The sequence below is a fragment of the Eublepharis macularius genome, chromosome 4 (assembly GCF_028583425.1).
Source record: "Eublepharis macularius isolate TG4126 chromosome 4, MPM_Emac_v1.0, whole genome shotgun sequence".
NCBI lineage: Eukaryota > Metazoa > Chordata > Lepidosauria > Squamata > Eublepharidae > Eublepharis > Eublepharis macularius.
The window spans coordinates 154,213,711-154,237,102 of record NC_072793.1 but is presented as its reverse complement, the minus strand read 5'-3'; the positions used below and the strand labels follow the sequence as shown (position 1 = coordinate 154,237,102).

The following is a 23,392-nucleotide window of genomic DNA, read 5'->3' as shown; positions in this document are numbered from 1 at the left end:
GACCTTGTTCACAGTTCTGATTGGCACTATTCTACCTAGAATCTTGCACAATCTACTTTTGATGGTGTTTGTCTGACCCTTGCAGACTTGGTTAACAACAGCCTAGGGGTTATACTGGATCCAGCACTGCTACTAGAAAAACAAACTAAGGCAGCCACAAAAAGTGGTTTCTAGCCTGCAAGATGTCTTACCTTGACACGGCCAACCAGGCCACCTGGATCAATGCTATGGTAACATTAAAAACTGTACTGGCTTTCCGCAAATGTGAGAGCAGGTAAACAGTAAACAGTAAAGTTTGGGAGGGGGAGAGGGGAAGGATAGGGGGGAAAGCAGAGTATTCTATTACCTGTTTTGAATGGAGGTTTATTTGAGGGAAAGGCCAAACTTTTGTGCAACCGATAGCCTTTGTGGGACTTGAACGGGAGAAAAAATCCAAGGAAAAGATCCAGACAAGACTCCAGAGGAAAAGAATGTAGAAGCAGGGGTGGCCCATCCATTTGGTGGCCCTAGGGAATCACTTAAAGAACCAGAGGAGGAGGGCATCAACTAGCCTGGTAGCCCACTGCTCAAAGCTTTGAGGTTTGCCCCAGGAGACAGCCTGGCCTCAGTGGGTAGCTGGGGTGTCTGGTCCCTCCCTCCATTGGGGTGGGGGTGGAGCTGGCCCGGCCCCCTTCCTTGTTCTCATTGCTTCTCCTTACCTCACCTGACCATGGAATTACCATGGAAGAAGGCAGGCAGTGGCTTTCTGCTGAGCAGGGCAGTGTGAGGAGGAAGGACTCTGCAGCTCCTCACTGTTGGGCCTCACCCCACCACTGACAGGTGAGGAGAGAGGGCAGTGAATTCTTACCATGGCCTACAGTGGGAAGGGGGACAAAGAGGGTAGCTGCCATCTTTCCACCTCACTACCATGCCAGGAGGGGGTGGCTTGGACGCCGTAGCCTAAGACATCTACAATCCTTGGGCAAGAGCTATGGAAGAGATACCTAAGCGGGCAGGACAGGCTAAGCAGAACAAGGGAGCTCAGGATACAAAGCAGAAATTCAGGATGTGAGTACTCAGAACACTGTGGGAGAGCCAGGGCAGCTCTGAATGATATAGGAACAGGGAAATGATAGCGCACTAGGCCAATTCAGCCCCCAAATGGGCCGATTCTTTAAGATACTGGCTGGCACGAAAAGGGAGGCGCACACTCCCATGGCCTGCGCAACGACTTCACTCCCGGAAGTGACATCATTGCATAGGCACTGGAAGCTCCCTAAAGGTGAGTGCCAGGTCATCCCCCTCCCGCCAGGAGGGTAAGGGGACCTGGCAACTCTAGTAGTTGATTTAACAGCATAAAATGCGTAATTTACAAATTAGCATATAAAATTGTACTATTTGTACTATTTGGAGAATTTACAGAATCTAGAATTACAGTGGTGGTGGTAAGACATCATCTTTTCATGGTAGCAGGTGAAGTGAAAGATCTCTGACGACCCTGAAGAACCCCTGCCAGAGTAGACAACACTGATCTAGATAGACCAACGGTCTGATTCAGTGTGAGGCAGCTTCACGTGTACAAGTGTAAGCACATAAGAAGAGCCCTGATGGATCAGGCCAAGAGTCCATCTAGACCAGCATCTTGTCTCCCACAATAGCCAATCACCACCAGGCACAAACACAAGAGCCTTCCCCTCTCTCTCACTGTTGCCTCCCATCAGGTGGTATTCAAAGAATCTTAGCACAGTGGCAGAAGGGTGAGTTAACTTCTTTTATTTGATCAGGGTGGACATTCTCCATTCCATTCTTGCTCTGCGTTGCTGTTTTCAGTCCTGTGGAGTATATCAGCATCAGTGCCAGACATGAGTGCCTGGTCCTGGTCTGTAGACACTCCATGCAAGCACAGAGCAACTTTCAGTGGTGCACCCACCTCTTCATACACTAGACTAATGCGGCTGAGCAAAGACTGAGATCATTCCTTTATTGAATTTACACAGCATCCGAAATTGCACTTTACATTAGGGCAATCCATTAACCACATGTTGAAAATTCCTGATTGAAGAGCCTGTCCCACTAATGATCTAATGAGTCTCTACTTCATACTCTAGCAAAGACCAGAAAGAATTGTTGGCATCCTTGGAGATCCTGACAGTCACCGTTGTCCCACCTGAGGTGTTACAGGCTCCCTCCCAGAAACCAGTTTCACTCAGAGTCAGGGAGAGAGTCTTTCCACCACATTCAACGCTTGCTTTGAATACGCCTGGCAGCTTGAGTTTAAACTGCACCTGGCAGTTGGCTGGCAGGTTACCCGCAAGAGGTGCCAATAACTCATAATCGTCCTCCCAGTTTGTATAGCTCTGTGGGAAAACCGGCCACATCACACTCTTGTTTGGGCAGGAGATGAGGTAGCTGAGGGCACACTGGTGGTGACCTGGATCAGATGCCTTCTTGGCCCAGATGAGAAGAGCAAAGTGCCCCGCATGGGGAAGGTGAATCTTTAACTCGGCCTGGTTCCCTCGACAGGTTTTCCAGATGTGACGCCTCATTGTGTTCTCTGGCAACCTGCTGTTATCGGACTTGAGTGTGGCAAAGAAATCCAGATCTTTAGTCCGAATGAAAGTGACAACACAGCGCCCATCTTCTGTGTGGATAACTGGAGCAGGAGGCAAGGCCTTCAGGATCCCTGCCTGCTCCGTGAGCCAACTGGGTCCCACTGGTTGGATGAGGTCCCGGGGCAAAGAGATGCTCTTGTCCACAGCGCTGCACTTCAGTGAGTATTCTAACACGAGACTGTAGTTTTCTTTCTTGTCATGGAAGTGTTTTGCATAGATCTGCAAACAATGGGTTCCTGTCTGGTGGGGATACACTTCCAGCTTCATCCCATTCCTCTGCAGTGTCAATAAACAATTCTCTTTTGCCTCATTTAGTTTAAACAGGAACAGTGCTGGAGAGTGAGTCTCAACAAAAATGGTTGCTTTGCCATTTTCTGTGGAACAAGAAGAATAGTTGTAAAACTTATTCCATAAATGGACTTCCTTGATGGCATAAGGCAAATTATAAAATGTGTGGGGACTCTCAAAGTGGAGCTGGACAGTCCCTTACACTTATGAGCAGATACATCATTTCAGATAATGGTGTTAGCTGAGTAGTCTCTGAACATCCTCACATATTGAAAATCCTTCTTAATTATCATGAAGAGAGAAGTATTTTCCGCAGGCTGCCCAATTTAGCACTACTTTAAGAGTGGCTGAAGATACAAAGCAGAGCCTCCAAATTCATGGGAGAGAGGGGAATAAAGCTTACATGAACAGAGGAAGCAGGGACTTCTGTTGAGATCCTTCACTGTTCATATATACTTTATCAAAAGCAGGGATGTACCTTTTATTTGTTCTCCAGAACATTTATCATCATCATCATCATCATCTACTGACTTTACTATTGTAAATTAAATTTTATATGAAAAAGGGAGCTCTGACTCTCATACTGTGTAAATCTAGTTTGTCTTTAAGATGCTACTGGACTCAGATCTAATTACAGTTTGTAGTCCATCTTCATCCACGTTGCTCCGTGCTTTGTACATGTTTTCCATTTTGCCCTCATGATAACTTGTGAGGTAGGTTAGACCAAGAGAGAGTGACTCGCCCATGATCACCCAGTGAGCTTCATTTCATTTCATTGTCGTATACCCTTGTAATTTGACTTTCTGCATTGTTTATAGTATATCTTGCCTTCGGCAGTTTGCTGTTCACATTTGTTTCTAATTCTATAATCCAGGTCCAACTGAATTGTTCACTGGTTGTTTTATGCTACCTGATTGCATTGTTTTATATACACTTTGTTCAAGGGTAAGACCATAAGAAGAGGCCTGCTGGATCAGACCAAGAATCCATATAGGCCAGGATCTTGTTTTTCACAATAGTCAATCAGGGCATGTTCTGAGTCTTAACCTGGACGTGACATTAAAGTGACAGCAACATTGTTCCCTCACCATTTTGTTCCTGCTACTCACAGAAGCAAGCATGGGCAGCAGAGGGTAGGGCAGGAGTTCCCCCATCCTCAGCAGGCACCTGCCAAACCTAGCTGTCAGGCACCCTATTCCTCCTCTTCTCCCTTCACCTTTACCCCTTCCAATAGCAGGAAATGAAGTTTGCCATGTTCTCATCAGATGCCTCTTTTCTGCCCTGGGACATGGTCTAGCCAGGGGTACGGGCAGTTGGTGTCCACCCTGACAATGTGTCTCCCTTGGCATTTATCCAGCTGAGTGCTGTGGTATAAAGGGCTATTCTTTCTCAGCCTCTTGACAGTTCCAACCTTGCCTGCTGCTGCTCAGCTGGGTGCCAGGAAGGGATTTAAAGGGCCACTTTGTTGTGATGTTGCTTAGCTATAGGCTCCACCTCCCACCATCTATCTGAGCATTGGGCAGAGATTTAAGAGCTGAGCTACCACCTCCCATTCTTCTTCCCACACTGAGTGCCAGGCTGCACACCATCTGTGGGACTCTGACATTGATGTCACCTCTTTCCTGCTCCCAGAGCAGCCATTGGTTGGGGCGGAGGGTGACACCAGCATCCCCTGACACTGCCCATTGTGTTACCCAAATAGGAGGTCTCATTAATTAGTTGGGAGAATTAGCATTAAAGGAGGCAAGGGAGAAGGGATAACTAGGAATCTCTACCTATATATACAGGGATTGTTCCCTTAGAGAACTCTCAAATAAATCAGGCAGATGTTCAACAGGAAAGGTTTCTTATTAAAAGAGAAATTTTAAAAAGCCAATAACACAAATTCAGATGGCACGCATACAAGGCTAAGTAAGAAAATAAGGGGGGGAAATGGGAGAAAGTAATTTGGGATAGGGTGATAATTACCAGTTCTGAAGAAGGAGGGGTTCGTGGGAGCAGCAGCAAAATGACCAACATTTCATGGGGAGAAGGCTCAAGTGAACTTGAGGATGCATGGATGGGTTCCAGAACACACACACACTGAGCACATGGGTGGACAGCCCAGTTATAGAGCAAAATGTATCTTGGAGCAAAACTCATGTCTTCGCCCCAAAACAATGGCTTAATGGTTTGTCGAGAGATAGGACAATAACTTGGCAAAGGTCTCATATGACTGTCGGGGCTGGACTATAGGTAAAAATATTGCTTGATGATCTGATAAGTACTGGGCAGGAATTATCAGATGTGCTGAATAGCCTTGATTAGGTAGGTGGGAGAGAAAAGGTGGAGGAAGGCATCGATGATATTAGGTAGAGAGTTTCTCTCAGGAAGCCTTGTTATCTCTACTGCTCTCTGGGGCATGGAGGGCCATCAGTGAGTCATTCCCCCCATGACTCATGGTTTGGTAACTTTCCAGTCTCCAGGCCAGCTGGCATCCTCTCTGCTTTGGGCCAGGCAGTGCCTAGAACTTATGGCAAGGGGTATATGATATTTCATATCTATAAACTGCCTTTTCAGTGTGGGGAGGGGGTATGACTGCTAACACTCCAACAATGTGGATGTGTGCATTAATACAAAGAAAGAGCGGGTGACAAAACTTTTCTGGTTGTCTTTACCTGTGTGAATGACGGTTGTGGCTGGGGTTGCTGCAATCAGCCCTTCTGAATAAAATGCAGGCCTACACCGTATACTGCATTCAAACTGCTGCAGAGTCAGCCTGGGTTTCAAAAGCTGCCACTCATGGTCTTCTGGGAAGTGATCGGCAATAAAGAGAGCAGGATGGGTAAGGAAGTAAAACTCATCATATCTGGAACAAGGAGAAAGCAAGCTCAACCAGAGCAAAAATCTCTCTCATTTTTATTCCCTCATCCTCCAAGGAGCTCAAGGTAGTGTTCACAGGTGCCCCCTCCTCTATTTTGCCCCCACAGCAGTGCTGTGAGATGGGCTACACTAAGGGACAGCGACTGCCCCCAAGGCCACCCAAAGAGCTTCATGGCTGAATGGGGATTTGAAATTGATCTCCCAGGCCTTAGTCCAGCACTCAGCCTGCTATGCTTCCCTGAAACATTACATCATATGACAACATCTAGGAAATGAGCCCTGGGGATAAGCAGGCAAAACTATCTGCAGATGAGCATGAAATTCTTATTGTGTAAAGGAATATCCTCATGCCAATTCTTTGGAATTCTTCAGTTTGGGGCTGTTCATAAATTTGTAATCAGCAAGCGGTCCATGTTTCATTCACAGTTGTCAATCCTAGGAGTATACAACTCAAAAATAAAAGACTGGATCAATAAATTGTGGCAAATAGTGAAATCATCTAAATTGAATGAAACTATAAATCTGAGAGATATGAGGTGCATTCTCCCAGGTGGCTCCCAACTTATAATTTGCTAGAAGAGTTCGAGAAAGCTTCTGCTCTCTTGGCTTTCCTCAAACTGCGCACAACCTTATTATTCAGTTTCAGATGTTGGTCTGCAGTAGAAAAGGCAAAATTCAGGTCCAGTAGCACCTTGGAGACCAACTAGATTTCCAGGGTGTGAGTTTTCAAGAGTCAAAACTCCCCTTTTCTGACAAAGGGAGCTTTGACTCTCAAAAACTCACACCCTGGAAATCTAGTTGGTCTCCAAGGTGCTACTGGACCCGAATCTTACTAAAATGATTCAGGATGGCTTTTTACATAGGTTAATAGAGCTGTGCTGTGAATAAATGGTTCACAGAAATGCCTGGGTAAAAGGACAGGGACCATTGACTATACGATCGTGTACTGTCTTTTGCTGTAATTATGATCTTTTTAGATAGTTCCTCTGTGTCAATGGGTCATGTCAATTTACTTACGTTTTGCTTCCGTTCGGTATCAGATTTCTGTTTATTTCAAATTCTTACTATATTGTTTATTTATTGTTTGTTGAATGTCCCCATTGACCGTATTGATTTACACTATGTAATCCACCTTGAGTCTCAATGAGAAAGGTGGACTATAAATCAATCAATCAGTCAATCAGTCCATCGATCGATTAAGTTTTATGATGTGGCTACAGTTTATTGAATTTTGGAGATTAATTACATTTTATCCCACCCTCCCTCCAAGGAGCTCAGGACAACATTGTTCTCCCCCTTTCCATTTGATAACATTTTTTAACATTTTATGACAAACCCTGTGAAGATGGTTAGGCTGAGGGCCAAACTACATGTTACGATTTTTAACATGTTGTGTCTGGATTGCCTTGACGCTGACTCAGTCCTCTGTGAGCTGCAAGGGAGCTTGTTTCCCAGGTGTACTAGTCCCAGATTCCGATTAGGACAGTGGCACCAGGACAGAAGGGTCTTCCCTCTGCCATGGGAGAGAAAGCTGAAGCCTGTTCTCCCCCTGCCCTGCAGTCCAAATCTGATTTGGGGCCCCATAAGCTTGGGGAACAAGTTTTCTTGCGGCTGCTGCATGCCTGTCTGAGTCAAAGTCAGATCAGGGCAACACAGGCACTACACATTTTAAAAAATCATAACTTGTAATTTGATGCAGAGTCTCCCTGACCGAAAATCACCCAGTGCTGACCTGGCTGAGTGGGGATTTGAACCCAGGGCTCACCAATCCTAGTTCAGCAGTCTGCTAACCACTAAACACTGGCAAAAGTGTACTGTTGAAATGACAGAGGCACAACAAATGTTCTTTGAGTGATTCTCTGATGCAGATGGAAATTTTTCTCTGAATTCTTTTTGTAGCAGTATATATTTTAATCCAAATTACATTGAAAGCATATTTTTAAAGGCATAACACACAGGCAAGTTTTCCTGTGGAAGCACCATTGAAACAAAGCACTTGCCAGTATTCTGCTACAGCTCCCATTAATTTCAATAGGGAATCCACAAAAACTTTTAGGATACTGTGTCTTACTTTTGTTAAAATAGAAGTATCTCTGTAGGACAAATTTACAGCCCCCTTGACCTTTGTACTGAAACTGGTCAGTGACATTCCACCATATTTAACCTTGCACTAAATATCCCCCACAAACAGCACAATCTTGAAAACAGCCACAGTAGCTCAAAGCAGGATGTGCTTGTGTGAGGCACAGGCCACCTTCTCCTGCAATGTCCCAGTCTCCAGGGTCCCCATATAGATAGATAATTCTGTCTCCTGTGACATCTATGCCATTTTCTAGAAAAAGGTGGAAAGCAGAGAACTTATGGTTGAATTCTGGTACTGTTTATTCTTATGGATGGTGTTGGTTTTAATCGTGTTTTTAAAGCCACTTTGTGTGCTATGAAAAAGCCATCTACAGATAAATAAAGGGGATAAATAGAAGCTGAATTTCTGCTGCTTCTGCTTGCAAAGATCAACTCTGCTGCTTACGGAGTTACCAACTCTGGTCTCAATAAAGAAACAAGGAGGCAAACGCTGGAGGTAACTGTAGCTCATTGCAGCCCACACTGTGACAGATCTTTCAGCTGCATCACGATGCACTGGGCCTTACCTGAAAGTGAACTTGGTACAAGAGTCATCCACAATGCCGCTTCCCCACGTGCTGTCCAAAAGGTGCCACCTTCCATGGAGGAAAACAGCATTCCAGGCATGATCAGGCTCCCCCTCAAAGACGTGTCCTGGTTTATATGCATAACCTTTGGAGTAGCCTGACAATTTCTTGCACTGGATCCCTGCAATACTGAGGAGGAAAACAGTATTCAGAAATACCACCCTAGCCATGAGGACTTCCTTGCCTCTAGACATGGATGGATGGATGGATGGATGTCAAGATTACACCATGTGACAGCAGAAATTGGTATGGGGAGGAGCATTAGCCAGCCTGAAAATCATCACTTACATTTTGAAAAAAGTCATATTTCCAGTTCTTATGCAGCAAAGAATGGATTGAAACATGTACAAGCAATGCCTGGTGAAAGAAGAACTACCAGGTCAATGGGAAAAGCAGTCTTTCCATTGGTTGGAAGCAGGCATCGGTGAAGGGCCTTCTTCTCTGCTTGTCTCTTTGACTCCAAGAATCAAAATAAATGTTGCAAAATAAGAAAATATTTGCAAATCTTCTTAATATGCATAATTCATGCAATAATGAATAAAGATATTCACAGATATAATCAGAAATATAGAGGAACAGTTGTTGGATTTGAAAAACTTCAAAGAGGTAACATATGATTCAAGGATGGATGTATTAGTTGGGGGTCAAAAAATATTCATATGTATAAGAAATTTGTAATCATTCATTTTGGTTAAGCAGAGCAGATTCCCAGCACTCCATACTGTCTACTAGTAAATCACAAGAACATCTGTATGTGTCCCAGTAATATGAATGACCCAAAGTTAGCACAATAATAATAGAAGTTTTGACTAGGTATTTCTAGGTTTGCTCAGTGCGGAATACTGCAAATTACCTGCACATTTGTTCAAAGAGCCCAGCATATCCAGCACAAACACTCTTTCCTGACCGAAGGACATCAGTTGGCTCACAAGATCTGTTAGCTTTGTCATGATAGCCTTTTACGTCATATTCTGGAGGAATAAAAACAATTACAAAGAAAGGAGCTTCATGGCTGAAGTGATTTTTGAATCTGGGTCTCCCAGAGTGTAACCCAATTCACTAGCCACTGATCTACAATGGTGTGGAAATGGGGTTCCCATGACAGGCTATGGAAGGAGAAGAAGCCTATGAACATATCTTCCATAGTTGGTCAAAGAAGCCCTACGTGTGCCTAGGACTCTAGATCTCTGCCAGAAATCTCACACTGAGGATTGTGGTGCCAAAGCCAATCAGTTCCTTGAATTTAGCAAGTCACTTCTGACTAGTTAGAAGTAGAATTCAGGCAGGGAGGTGTTTTGAACTTCCTCCATTGCATCCAACTCTGATTCTCTTGCAAATAGACATTTCTGCTCTACAGTGAAGCAACAGACACCATCGCAGTAGGTTTCTTTACTGATGTTGTGGGCATTTGTTTTCATTCTGTCTATAATAAGGTTTTTTCCTCCCTTCTAGTAGGGATCATGGGTTTTGACAGCTGCATAAGAGGCAAAAGAAGAAAGTGGAGCACACATACGCACACCATCTTTCAAGCATGGAAGTTATATGATAGGAGAAAGCTTCAGCTGTTGGACATCTTCATGAAGACATCATCAAAAATGGTGGAATCCATGGTGTGGATCCAACCTTCTTCCAAGAAGCATTCAAACTTTGCTCAGTAGAGTGGAAGAATAGGAATAGGTCCATCCCCATATCTACCTATATGATGGCAAGTCCATATCCAAATGGCTCGGATTTTCTCCAGGTCACTGTAAGTTTCTTGCAGCAGTACTCTCACTAGGTCTTCTACACTTCTTGTGACACTCACCTGGTTTTTAAGGAGCAAATATGGAGAAAATATGAAGAAAGATTTTCCACCACTATCTTCTACCACCATCCTGCCTAATAGATTACCCTCTTTTATTCAGTATTAAAGAACTTGCTCTTCAAAGACTGGTCACCTCAGTCCAGATTTACCAATATACCTTTTCTTGGGGTCAAACTAAACCTGATAGCAAGGGATCTGTGAACAGCACCTTCTCCTGACCCTGAATGCGTATCCAGAGCAGCAAGTGAAGTGATGTCATCCCAGAACGATTAGTCGGTAATAAATAAAGCTCTTCTTGTTATGAGCCATCAGAACCAGGGGCTCTTGGTTTATGATACTTCCCTGATATATCTTAATGTGGATGGATTAAGATAGCATCTGTCAGTAAAGTACCCTTGAAAAGCATCATCAAAAAACAAAGCTACATGGAACATTTCAATATCCTTGTGACAACCATACAGCATGTAATAAAGTAAGGCTTACCTTTGATGCATAGGCATCCAATTTTTTAAACTGCTGCAAGTCTAATGGCATGGATTTCAAACTGGATTTATCCCATGGATAAGCTGGAAACAAGCACAGGAAGTAACTCTAGAAACAAAGCTAAACTCGCTGTTTGCTCACGTCAGTTGCTTCCATGGGGAGGTTTGCTTCAGTTTGGCACTGAAACTGGAATACGTTTTATTTGAAGCATCTAGGCAACATTGTTTCCTAACTGCCCACTTTCTGGCTTTCCCCCTGCTTTGACATCTTTCCCAAACCCTTTTGATATGTTCTTTTTTAAAATGATCATGGTCAGAGCAACTTTTCACAACTTGTATTGTCGAAGGCTTTCACGGCCGGAGAACGATGGTTGTTGTGGGTTTTCCAGGCTGTATTGCCGTGGTCTTGGCATTGTAGTTCCTGACGTTTCGCCAGCAGCTGTGGCTGGCATTCTTCAGAGGTGTAGCACCAAAAGACAGAGATCTCTCAGTGTCACAGTGTGGAAAAGATGTTGGCAGGTCATTTATATCTACTCAGGAGGGGTGGGGTTGAGCTGAGTCATCCTGTAAGCGTTTCCCAGGGTGTGGAATGCTAATGGTGGGAGGCTTCACTGTATCCTGAGGAGGTTCTTTTGCATATCGATTGGTGCTTGATGTGCTAATCTTCTCTGCAGGGCTATTGTTGTGTATAGAGTGTTTTGTTAGCCAGGATGACTCAAACAACCAAGGAAAAACAGTCTCCTACAGGAAAAGTGTTTTTGCCATATATCAAAGGAATTACTGATCAGATGGGAAAGCTTATGAAAAAGCATAACCTTCAAGCAGTATTCAGACCCACCCGAAAAATACAACAGATGCTACAATCAGCAAAAGACAGTAGAGACCCCCTCACCTCTGCAGGAGTATACCATATACCCTGCAGCTGTGGACAAGTTTACATCGGGACCACAAAGCGTAGCATCCAGACAAGAATAAAAGAACATGAAAGACACTGCAGACTTGGACAACCTGAAAAAATCAGCAGTGGCTGAACATAGCCTAACTCAAACAGGGCACAGTATCTTATTCCAGGACACCAAAATACTGGACAACACTTCCAACTACTTTGTCAGACTGCACAGGGAAGCCATTGAAATTCACAAGCATAAGCAAAACTTCAACAGGAAAGAAGAAATCTTAAGAATGAACAGAGCATGGTTTCCAGTTCTGAAAAACACCAGGCTAACAAAACACTCTATACCCGACAATAGCCCTGCAGAGAAGATTAGCACATCAAGCACCAATCCATATGCAAAAGAACCTCCTCAGGATACAGTGAAGCCTCCTGCCATTAGCATTCCACACCCTGGGAAACTCTTACAGGATGACTCAGTTCAACCCCACCCCTCCTGAGTAGATACAAATGACCTACATCTTTCCCACACTGTGACACTGAGAGATCTCTGTCTTTTGGTGCTACACCTCTGAAGATGCCAGCCACAGCTGCGGCGAAACGTCAGGAACTACAATGCCAAGACCACGGCAATACAGCCCGGAAAACCCACAACAACCATTTTTCACAACTTGTTTGTGAGAAGGAGCACATTTTTGAAGGTCTTGTCCGCATTGGCACCATTTTCCTTGATTCAGTCTCTGTGGGCTGCTATTGTGCCCACCGTGCCACTGGATGTCTTTTTCAAGTTTTTTAAACAATTGATAATTGCTAAATTGTTATAGCACGATAACATTATAATGATCTCTATCCACTCCCACTTTTTTCAAAAGCAAGCCTCTAGCCCTTTCCTTTTCGGAGATATAAAATGTACCCCTTAAATCTTTGCTATGAAAAGGGTTAGATACTTACTTTTAAAAAATAAACACTGGGGATTTAGTGAAGCTAGTAGAGGCTTTCATTTCTTGGAACACTAAAAAAAGACAACTAAGTGTTGCAGGTAAGTCACAATATCCATTCTATTCAGTGAGACATAAACTGGAGGTTTATTTTGAGGCATCCACCTGTAGCATAACAGTGATATAGATACAGTGCAATGGAAATGTACCGTACAAGTTTCATCCTCAGCAGATCTTAACAGACGAGAAGATGTATATATGGGAACACAGTCTCTCAACCAGAAGCAGAGGCAGGTCATCAGATGTATAAGGAAATGGTAGAATAAAATTTGAGTTCAATAGTACCCAGGGTATAAGCTTTCGTGAGTGAAAGCTCACTTTGGTTTGGTGTAGTGAGTGAAAACCAGTTTCATGAGTGAAAGCCAGTTTGGTGTAGTGGTTAGAGTGCGGGACTCTAATCTGGAGAGCTGGGTTTGATTCCCCACTCCTTCACTTGAAGCCAGCTGGGTGACCTTGGGCTAGTCACAGTTCTCTGGAGCTCTCTCAGCCCCACCCTCCTCACAGGGTGTTTTGTTGTGGGGATAATAATGGCATACTTTGTAAACTACTCTGAGTGGGCATTAAGTTGTCCTGAAGGGTGGTATATAAATTGGTTGTTGTTGTTGTTATTTGTTACTTACCAGACAAGTCTTCTTGTCCACCATACAAGTCTTGTTTATTTGGCAATGACAATCTTTCTTCCCCATAATCTTGAAATCCCACAGAATTGTCATATTTGGAAAGAGACACAAAGACAGGAGAACACAAAGTTTTGGGATCAAAGGGAAAATTCATATGGCAATGGATAGAATTATGATGTAGACCAGGGGTCCCCAACATAGTGCCCATGGGCATAATTTTGTGCCTGCTGACACCTTTTCTGGTGCCAACCAAGTGTTTTTTGACATTAGGTGGGGGCAGGTGGGGGGTTTGAAAAGCAAAGCTTCTGACTGGCCATTGGAGTATGGATGCAGATTTTTTTTAAAAAATTACTTTGTCAGAAACTGCTTCCACAGCACAAGGATCTTCACTGTGTGAATAAAGATAAGCTGTAGCAGGCATTTTGTAGCTGGCTCCACCTCCTGCAGCAGCCATTTTGTGGAAGCCATATTCTTTCTGTGCTTACCACACTGTGCCAGAATTCCAAATGTGCCCACAGGTTCAAAAGGGTTGGGAACCCCTGATATAGACTTCTCTTTCTTTCCTACAGGGTCAGCCAGATCCAGAGAAAAACTGGTCACTTCTCAGTAGTCATGCAGGGAAACAGTTCATTATTTATTAAATGTGTATGTTATGTTTGTACCATAACACTCAAAGCACCTTGCAACTATCATATAACATGTAATGCATATATTTTTACAGAAAGAAATAAAACCAATTGGAAAATAGCACACACACACATACACACGTGGACGCACACTACAATTGCAATGAAGAAAAATGCATAGTACTGAAACAAGGATAAAAATAGTCATTAGAGATGTTCTGCACTAGGACATTTTTGAGCATTCTTTTTTTGCCTCTTGCTACAAGCAGAACTCAAATGGTGCTTCCAAAAATCCATAACGTCCATCCCTACAGGTGTCCCGCATAGCAAAGGTCCTGCTTTCCCCTGCAATTTCCTTCCCTCTTCACAATTGCTTCCCTTGTAGTTTTCATGGCATTCCCGAATCAGTTCTTGTTCAGGGATGGGTTAATTACTATCTTTCTCATTAATTTTTTTAAATTGCTAAGATAGTAACTGCATGAGTAACAGGCTACCACTGACTGTAAAGAGAAAAGCAGTAATTAAAGCCTCCTCACCAAACAAGAACTGAATTAAGTAAGTTATGTAACTCCTGCCCTGTTACATTTTGCTGCTTTTCTCTTTGTTTTTTCCTCTTTAGTTAACTGCTTCCTATTCACTTGCAGTGGCCTTACTCAGGCCACTGACAATTTCTTTCTGTATGCCCCTAACATTCCTGTGTAAAATATCATATTCTTCAGAGTTGTTGTAAAAGGGAGGACCAGAATGATTATGAAGTACACTACATTAAGTAGTACTTTGATTTATAAACAAATCGGTTTATAAACCCAACTCCGGGTTCAGGCAGAGCATGCTGCAGAAGCTTGTGCCAAAATAAACTCATTACTGTTTATGATTCCATAGAACTCTTTTGTTTTGCTCTAAAAGACAATCGTGGCTTCTCCTCTGGAATTTTGAACCATAAGGGGGAATTGATATTTACCATGCAAATCTTGGCTTGGAGGTAGTGATGGTCCTTGGTCCCCCTCATCTTGAAATCCTGCAGAATTGTTATAGTTAACATGAAATCAGCAGAAAGGAGAAAAGAAGGGAGCACTCAAAGAAAAAATAAAACAAGATAAAATAGGCAGAAGTCAGACTAAGCTGCCTTCCACTAAACTAGTCCTTTGGTCTACCAAAGTTAGCATTGTCTGCTCTGACTGGAAGCAACCATCCAGGGTCTCAGACGAAGGTCTTTCACAACCCCTACCACCTGATCCTTTTAACTTGAGATTGAATCTGGGACCTTCTGCACGTACCACAGCTCACCCCACTGAAAAGGGTTCCCAAATGATTTCACAGCCTTGGCCATGGTAATGCTGCACTAGATGTCAGCATTGCTGCAGCCTAGGACCAAGGCAAATGCTCCCAGCAGCACTCCAAGCACTAGAAGGGCCCATTCCTCAGCAGCCAACTGACAACTTTCAGGGTAACCAAAGGCCAATCCTCTCTTGCTGAAGATAGAAATGAACATTAAATCACTTTAACTCTAAAGTGTAGGGCTATCCAGGCAAACAAGAAGGGCAGGCTATTCAAACACTGGAGCTAAGAGTACACTATCAGTGCAATCCTAGGCAGAATTACTCCAGTTTAAACACATTGATTTCAAGGGGCTTAGACTGGAGTAACTCTGCTTAGGATTGCACTGTAAGTGAACTAAGTATGTACATTGTGATTTAACAAAAACATGCCTAAGGAGTAAATATATCCACAAATTAATGTATAGGTCCTGGAAAGTTAACACAAAGTTGGGAGCTAATTATTTTTTTAATCACCCAGTTGGTTCCTTTGATGCCTCACAGTTCCCAAACCCACAAGCAAAGGCTGGAGGCATGAAAGAGCTGAAGCTGGATATGGTTAAGAAACAATGGATGGAATAAATATTGCACAGGATATAATGATTGTAGACACTTTGCTAGGAAGTTAGTCATTACATAATTATAAATAAATATCTAAGATTAGATATTAGCATTGGTAATGAGTCAGGAAGCCTTTGTCTCAATTCAGTCCAGGTGGACGCATAGTCTTGAGCTGCATTATCAGTTGCAATTTGTCTTGAGCTTCGTTATCGGTTGCAGAGAGACTGCTAAATTGCAACTGATAATGAAGCTCAAGCCTATGCATCCACCTGGACTGAACTGAGACAAAGACTTTCTGTCTCATTACCAATGCTAATTTCTCCACACCCACTACCCCTCTGCATACCCCACCCTATTCAATCACGCCTGCCTTTGTCATTCACCAGCTATTATCATTCGGCTTCTGCAATCACTCCACTCTCCAAGATATAAGGACAGATGGACTCACATTCTAGCTGTATCTGAAAAAGTGAGCTGTGGCTCCTGAAAGCTCATACCCCACCACTAATTTTGTTAGTTTCATAGGTGCTACTGGACTCCTGTGTTTTTCCACTGCTTCAAAAAAATAAAATTGCTCCATGACTTTCAGTCATGATTAATCTTGGTCTGGGCTCACTTGTGCAGTAAAACTCTATAGGCCTTACCTTCATTATCGTGCCCTCTGAGGTTGTGAAATACCCGGATTCCTGCATCAGCCCCAGAAAAGAAAAATAATTGGTGAAAAGATACCTGAAAAATCTGCATGCATCTCTAAGCTCAAAGACACAAACTGAAATAATACAGGGTTGCTATAAAACAAAATAGGAGTCCAGTGTCACTTTAAAGATTAACACAACTGGGTGTGTATCCAAATGAATGTCAGACTAGGACCTGGAACACCCACCAGGGTCAAATCCCTACTCTGTCATGAAGCTTGCTGGGTGATCTCGGGCCAGTCAGCACTGTAGGAAGGATAAAATGGAGGGTAGGAAAACGATGTTGTAAGCTGCTTTGGAGTCCCACTGAGGAGAAAAGCAGGGTATAAATATCTAAATAAATAAATGTATTAAAAACAATGCAGCATAGCTAGAATGTGCCTCTGGATCAAGTCTACACATCTAATTAAGTTTGTGGCTCAGCCAGTGATATATCTCACGAAGGCTATATCAGGAAACGTGTCTTCATAACTAGAAGCATGGACAGAGAATCAAGTAGGAGGAGGAAAGGAGGGAAAATGTCCTTTGCCCATGAGAGCCTCTTTTTCTTTCTTTCTCATCGTTTTCAGGAAGAGTCTGGCCACTGAAAGCACAGCTACTTTCTAAGCAGGGAGTTAATGAACTACTGAAGTCCAGGTTTTCATGTACACCGACCAGACATGCAAAATCATGGAGGTGGAAAAACACTACTCTTGTGAATTACACCCAAAACATATACAATACCAATATAGGAATTCAGCATCTCTTAATATAAGGAAAACATCCTGGCCCAAAGATTTAAAAAACAAAAAAAAGGAACAGGAACCCACCTTTGTTGAAGGATGATTCTTTTCCTATCTGGGATGTGGTTTGTCTAGGGTGTATTTCTAAAGTGATGCAATTTCCTGAAAAGGACAAAAAAAAAGTAAGCAGAACTGAGAGATGGAGAAAATGAACCATCAAAATAGTATAGACATGACAAAAAGGTAGAAAATATCTGCCTTGGTTGTATTCACAAGCTGCCCTGAGAGTCAAAACACACAAGACGCATGGGCAAGTGTTGGATCCTGCAAGGATCCCTGGAAACTGTATTTAAAAAAACAGCTGCTCAGTGCTCAACATCATTCTCAGCTGGGGAGAATTGCAACTGGAGGGAATTTCTCATACACTCTCTTTCAAAAATCAGTTTGGGATTGGGGTGGGGATGGGGAATGATGTAACAAGAGGCAGGAAAAAAGCAGAGGTGTTTTGCGAGTGAGAAAGAAACCCAGTCCCTCCCATTCTTCTTCTCCCGGCAGGGTCCTGTTACACACACACCCCACCCCACCTCTGAGCTCCTTAAGGAAAACCAGCTGATTGGATTTTTGAACGAGTATCAATCTCTTCAGTCTTTGAGAGAATATCTTTGAAAGAGAATCTCTCCAGTTGAGCAGCTGTTCTTTGGAAGAAAATCCACTTTGCTTGAGTTTCCTCCAGTTGCTTGGAGGTGGGGGGGGTAAGACTATCATTCCCAGGAAAGTTTGCGGGACCAATCAAATGCTCTTAACATGAAATTCATCTCATGTGTTTCTGAGTGGGAGATCAAGAGCAAAATGCTCCAAACTGGAGAGTGAATTTTCATTTCCCAGGGTAATGGTTTTCACCTGAGAGACAAATCTCAAGCCATATTGGGTATTAAACAACCAGAAGTAAGTTCTGCAAAACAGACCACTTTACAGACGGAGTTCCACAAATGAATTATTTCAGAAGCTGTGGCAAATAGGGCAAAGTACTGAACTCAGGTTGACTCACCAACTCCATGTACTCAGGTTGAATCACGAACCCCATATAATGCCACAGAAGTATACTCAATAGAATTTATTAAGAAGCATGCAAGCAGCAAAGGAAAATAACAAAGCTAAATAACTATCCTAAAGTACTAGACAGACTTTGGTCCTCTGTAGGGTTGCCAGGTTCCTATACCTTCCCAGCAGGGGCGGGGGAAGGGAACCTGACTCCTCATGTCCATTGTGTATGTCCATCTTTAGCGCTTGCACTTCCAGAAGAAAACCTCTGGGAGTTTGCCCACCACCGGCAGGCACCTGGGAACCCTAGTCCTCTAACACAGATGTTACCTCGTCAGGCTAGAGCATAAAGTCCAAAATCCAAAAGCAATAATCTTAGGAACCTGATCCAAAGAACATGTAGCACAAATATCCACCAGCAACCATACAGAATGAGGGGAGGGACAGACTGGAATGAAGACCCTTGCTTTATCCCAAACTGGGTGAAAGGATCAAGTGAAAGATCTTACACTTGTTCTCCCATTGTGGATACATGTGCACCGCTAGGGAGACAGAGTACACTTGAATAGAAGACCACACAGAAAGTTAGTCACTTGAGCATCCCCAGATGTCAGATGTCTTGTATAGAGAGACTCTTATATATCAGCAGTCACTGGTTTGTCCCACATACCTCGCTCAAGCTCAGAGGCAGTGGCAGACTGATGCCCGTAATAGCGTGTCTCACTTGTCACAACTGTTTCAAGAAAGAAAAGAGCATTTCAGAGAATCAACAGCAAAGAGGATTAAAACTACGCAGACTGAGAGGAACCTATGCGCTATCACAGCTACCCTCACTCCAACCTGAGACAGAATAAGGGCTAATTCATTTAGCAAAGGAGTTAGCTGTGTTAATCTGTAGTCACAAAACAGTAAAGAGTCCAGTAGCACCTTTAAGACTAACCAATTTTATTGTAGCATAAGCTTTTGAGAACCAGAGTTCTCTTCATCAGATGCATCTGACGAAGAGAACAGTGGTTATCGAAAGTTGTGCTCAAGACGGGGCTTGGAAAAATCAGACTACAAAACTAGAAGCAGCAAGATGAGAACAGGCCACCCTGCATTTCACTTAACCTAAGGAATTGGTTTCAACTGCCCCAGGCCTAAATACCTAAGTAAGGTTCTATCCCAAATTTCTTAGGGGAGATCAGGGGAAGGGGTTGAGGCTCGGGGAGCAGAGCATCTGTTCCAAGTTTAATCGCCAGCATCTCCAATTAAAAGGCTTAGGTCACAGGTGAAAGACCCCTACCTGAGATTGCTGCGCCCAGACAACTTTGATGGGCCTGACTTGGTTTATAGTCGGCTTCATGCGTTCATGTATGGGCCTGTTGGACTCTAAAGGTATGGAGATTACTCATAATAAAGCTGAGAGCTCTTAACTAAGCCTTCCAGTTGCTCGCCTTAGAGCAGAGGTTGGTTTCATGCCAGCTGGGTATTATATTTTCAGGGCTATTTATTGTTGCAAATACATTAACAGATCAGGAAGTAATGCCTAATATCTGCTTGGCAGATCCAAAGTGCATGAGAAGCAGTGATACTATTGAGGAAACCCATTGTAGTGATTGTTCCATGTAAATTTCCGCAGTGGGGCAAATTGCAGGACCCCAGGAATGTTTCAGACCAGAAAACAGAACGGGTGAAAGGCTGACGCCTCATCACCACACATGCCATGGTCCTGAGTAGAATTGAGTTCCCAGCACAGAACTCCAGGGACGTATCTGACCCAATGTCCTTGAAGTGGCTGTGTGTCCAACTTGTGGGATTTTAAACATGTCTCTCAACCCTCAAACACCTTTGTCCTTTGAACACCAGAGGACCTGGCTTTGGAAAACTTGGGGTGAAACCTCACCACCTCCCACATGGCCTTATTGTGTGGCCTTGGATGATTTCTATGCCACTATAACCCATCTGAAACTCCACTTCCAAGGCTGTTTTGAGGGGAAGGATCATAATGACTGGGAAATACACTGCAAATTCAGTGGTAAGGAATAGCTGATTTTCAAACAAACAAAATAGTTGTTCACTAAGGGACTCAGCTCGGGGTATGAAGCATTTTTTTAAAAGAGGCTTTTCCCACTTTGCCAATTGCTTCTACCACCTGTAACAAAGGATCTTTAAGCAGATGGTATTGCAGAGAGGGCGAGGCACTACTCTCTGCTAAGATATAAAGAATCTGGGCCATTATATACACATAACCATAATACAGAAGTGTTACATCATAGGGAATAAGTGGAGAAAACAGCACAGACTACTGCACTGAGGTAGCCTGCACTGCATCTGAACATTCTACAGTTCAGGACACAAATTGCTCACCTGTGGACCGGGGTTGTCTGACTGTTGCTTGTACATTTCCTTCTTCAGCTTGAGCTACTGGAAACAAGAGCCACCATTACTGAGTTCCTATCTGAAGCATGGAGCTGAGTCCACTTAATGAGTTATAATAATTCCGTATAATTCCATATATAATAATTCCATATACAGTAATTCCATATAATTCCATATATACATTAATGCAGGTAGCCTGCACTGCATCTGAACATTCTACAGTTCAGGACACAAATTGCTCACCTGTGGACCAGGGTTGTCTGACTGTTGCTTGTACATTTCCTTCTTCAGCTTGAGCTACTGGAAACAAGAGCCACCATTACTGAGTTCCTATCTGAAGCATGGAGCTGAGTCCACTTAATGAGTTATAATAATTCCGTATAATTCCATATATAATAATTCCATATACAGTAATTCCATATAATTCCATATATACATTAATGCAGGTAGCCTGCATTGAATCTGAACATTCTACAAATGAGAAAACAAATTGCTCACCTGTAGACCGGGGTTGTCTGACTGTTGCTTGTACATTTCCTTCTTCAGCTTGAGCTACTGGAAACAAGAGCCACCATTACTGAGTTCCTATCTGAAGCATGGAGCTGAGTCCACTTAATGAGTTATAATAATTCCGTATAATTACATATATAATAATTCCATATACAGTAATTCCATATATTTCCATATATACATTAATGCAGGTAGCCTGCATTGAATTTGAACATTCTACAAATGAGAAAACAAATTGCTCACCTGTGGACCGGGGTTGTCTGACTGTTGCTTGTACATTTCCTTCTTCAGCTTGAGCTGTTGGAAACATGAGCCACCATTACTGAGTTCCTATTTGACGCATGGAGCTAAGTCCACTTAATGAGTTCTAATAATTCCATATAAGTTATCTGAGAACATCTCAGGAGCCCCAGAGCCAAACTCTTTCTCGGATTGCCTGAATTATCTGCACATTCACTGTACAAATAACATTGGAGGCGTGTGACGAGCACATGAGCTTTTATGATCCCTACCCATGCATGTGAAGGTCCTAGTCCATCAGTGTTTGGATCAGCCATATGTGGTTTAGATGCCTGTCATTTTCCTCATAAGGTCTTCCTGTACAATTCTTTGTTTCCTGTCTGGTGATCGTAGCCCAAGGAACATCCCTTGAGGTAGAATGTTTATTGTGATGTCATATTTTCTGAGTTCTTAAAGTATAAGATTTTATATGCAGAAACAGGGCTTTTTTTCAGCTGGAATGCGATGGAACGGAGTTCCGGCACCTCTTGCAAATGGTCACATGGTCAGTGGCTCCGCCCCCTGATCTCCAGACAGAGGGGAGTTTAGATTGCCCTCTGCACTGCTGGAGCGGCGCGAAGGGTAATCTAAACTCCCCTCTATCCGGACATCAGGAGGCGGGGCCACCGGCCATGTGACCATTTTCGCTGAGGGCGATTTAAACTTTAAAAAACTCCCCCCCTTGTTCCACCTGACCCAAAGTGACATCATTGTGCTGAGTTTCACCACTGAGTTCCACCACCTCTTTTCCCAGAAAAAAAGCCCTGTGCAGAAAGTTTATACTTTCACTAGATTGCTAGTGAAATACTTTCCTGAAATAATTTCATGTTCATTGCCGTTGCATCTACTGTGCAGAAGATTGCTGTGTGCAGTTTTGCTGGTGAAATAGTTAATGAAAAAATAACTCCTTTACCATTTCCTTTTTCGTCTCTGTTTCTGAGATCTTGACAAAACTTATCTTTTGGTGGTTTCGCTATATCATCCAAATGTATTTATAAATATTTCAAGCATAAGCTTTACCTCAGGATCTTTTCTTAAATTAGGCAATATGTATACTTTTCTTGCTAATAACAACAACACGAATAATGACAATGATAATGATACATTCAGATCACTGTACTGAATAGTAAACTGACCAGCCATGTGAGAATAACAAACGCTACACAGCAGAGCAACCCATCAGAGAATGTATGGGCCCCTATGTACTCAGGGGACCCCAAGAGTACAGAAAAATAAAACTTCAAAAATGTAAATACAGCAAAAGAAAAAGAACCTTAACCCAATTCAAATGAGCACTGAAAATGTGCCAGAAGGGATTGAATGTTGAGATCATCAGCTAAAGAGGAAAGGAGAAAGGGGGGAAGACAAGAAATGAGAATCCTCAAGTGGGAGATTTTTTTTCTGAGGGGGTGAGATTTCCATACTTTCCTCCACTTCCCCCGTGCAATGCTTCAGCCCTTCAGCCTGTTCTCTTTAGCCTTTTCATGCAAACATTCCAGTACTTTGTTTTCTTTTTTCATTTAGTTTACCTTCTGAAAGAGCCAAAATGATTATTTGAATCCACTTTTCTATGCCTGAACCTGGACTATGTTAAGCAGTTTTACCAAAAAGTTATGAATACTTTCAAATAATTTTTTAAACTGTCAGCATTTGATTTCAAATGTACAGATATCTGTTTAAGGCCAATGAGCTGAGCCGGGGCAAGCCCTGCTGTCTGTCTGCCTGCCTGAAGGATCTGGAAGATCAGAAGTGGAGACACAGAGGAACATAGTGGGTGATGGGCAGAGTCTGGAGGAATAAGAAATCTCTACATACCCAACAACAGGTGCGTAACTGAAAATGGTTCTATTGGTCAGGTTAGTAAAATACCAGCAGTTAACAACCCTATTTACAAACCCTCACTTACTAGCTCCTGTGGGATTCAGCTAAATGGGCCAGCTTCAAAATGGAGATTCGAATGTAGCATGACCTTTGTGTTTTCTTCACACACTTCAACCAATAAAAGGAGTTAAAACACAGATTGTGACAGTCTTACA

At 43.0% G+C, this 23,392-nt stretch overlaps 1 protein-coding gene across 1 annotated transcript; it reads right to left on the bottom strand.

The window, feature by feature from the left end:
• Positions 1 to 1,985: 1,985 nt before the first annotated feature.
• Positions 1,986 to 21,387, bottom strand: LOC129327669 (kyphoscoliosis peptidase-like). Its single transcript, XM_054976422.1, has 13 exons — positions 21,321 to 21,387; positions 20,556 to 20,612; positions 18,877 to 18,939; positions 17,253 to 17,327; positions 16,393 to 16,434; positions 14,833 to 14,889; positions 13,246 to 13,314; positions 10,737 to 10,819; positions 10,145 to 10,253; positions 9,303 to 9,420; positions 8,390 to 8,578; positions 5,537 to 5,727; positions 1,986 to 2,965 (listed from the first exon to the last, which is right to left on the bottom strand). The coding sequence occupies exons 1-13, from the start codon at positions 21,385 to 21,387 to the stop codon at positions 2,061 to 2,063; spliced, it is 2,025 nt and encodes a 674-aa protein (XP_054832397.1). The 3' UTR covers positions 1,986 to 2,060.
• Between the last annotated feature and the right edge of the window lie 2,005 nt (positions 21,388 to 23,392).

What these genes read in the sequence shown, in the direction of transcription:
- LOC129327669 (XM_054976422.1), bottom strand. Translation starts at nt 21,387, where the DNA reads ATGTTTCCAACAGCTCAAGCTGAAGAAGGAAATGTACAAGCAACAGTC. An exon ending in CAGACAACCCCGGTCCACAG is followed by an intron (nt 20,613 to 21,320) that starts GTGAGCAATTTG and finishes TCTTGTTTCCAG; the next exon opens with TAGCTCAAGCTGAAGAAGGA. An exon ending in CAGAGGGCACGATAATGAAG is followed by an intron (nt 14,890 to 16,392) that starts GTAAGGCCTATA and finishes ACAATTCTGCAG; the next exon opens with GATTTCAAGATGAGGGGGAC.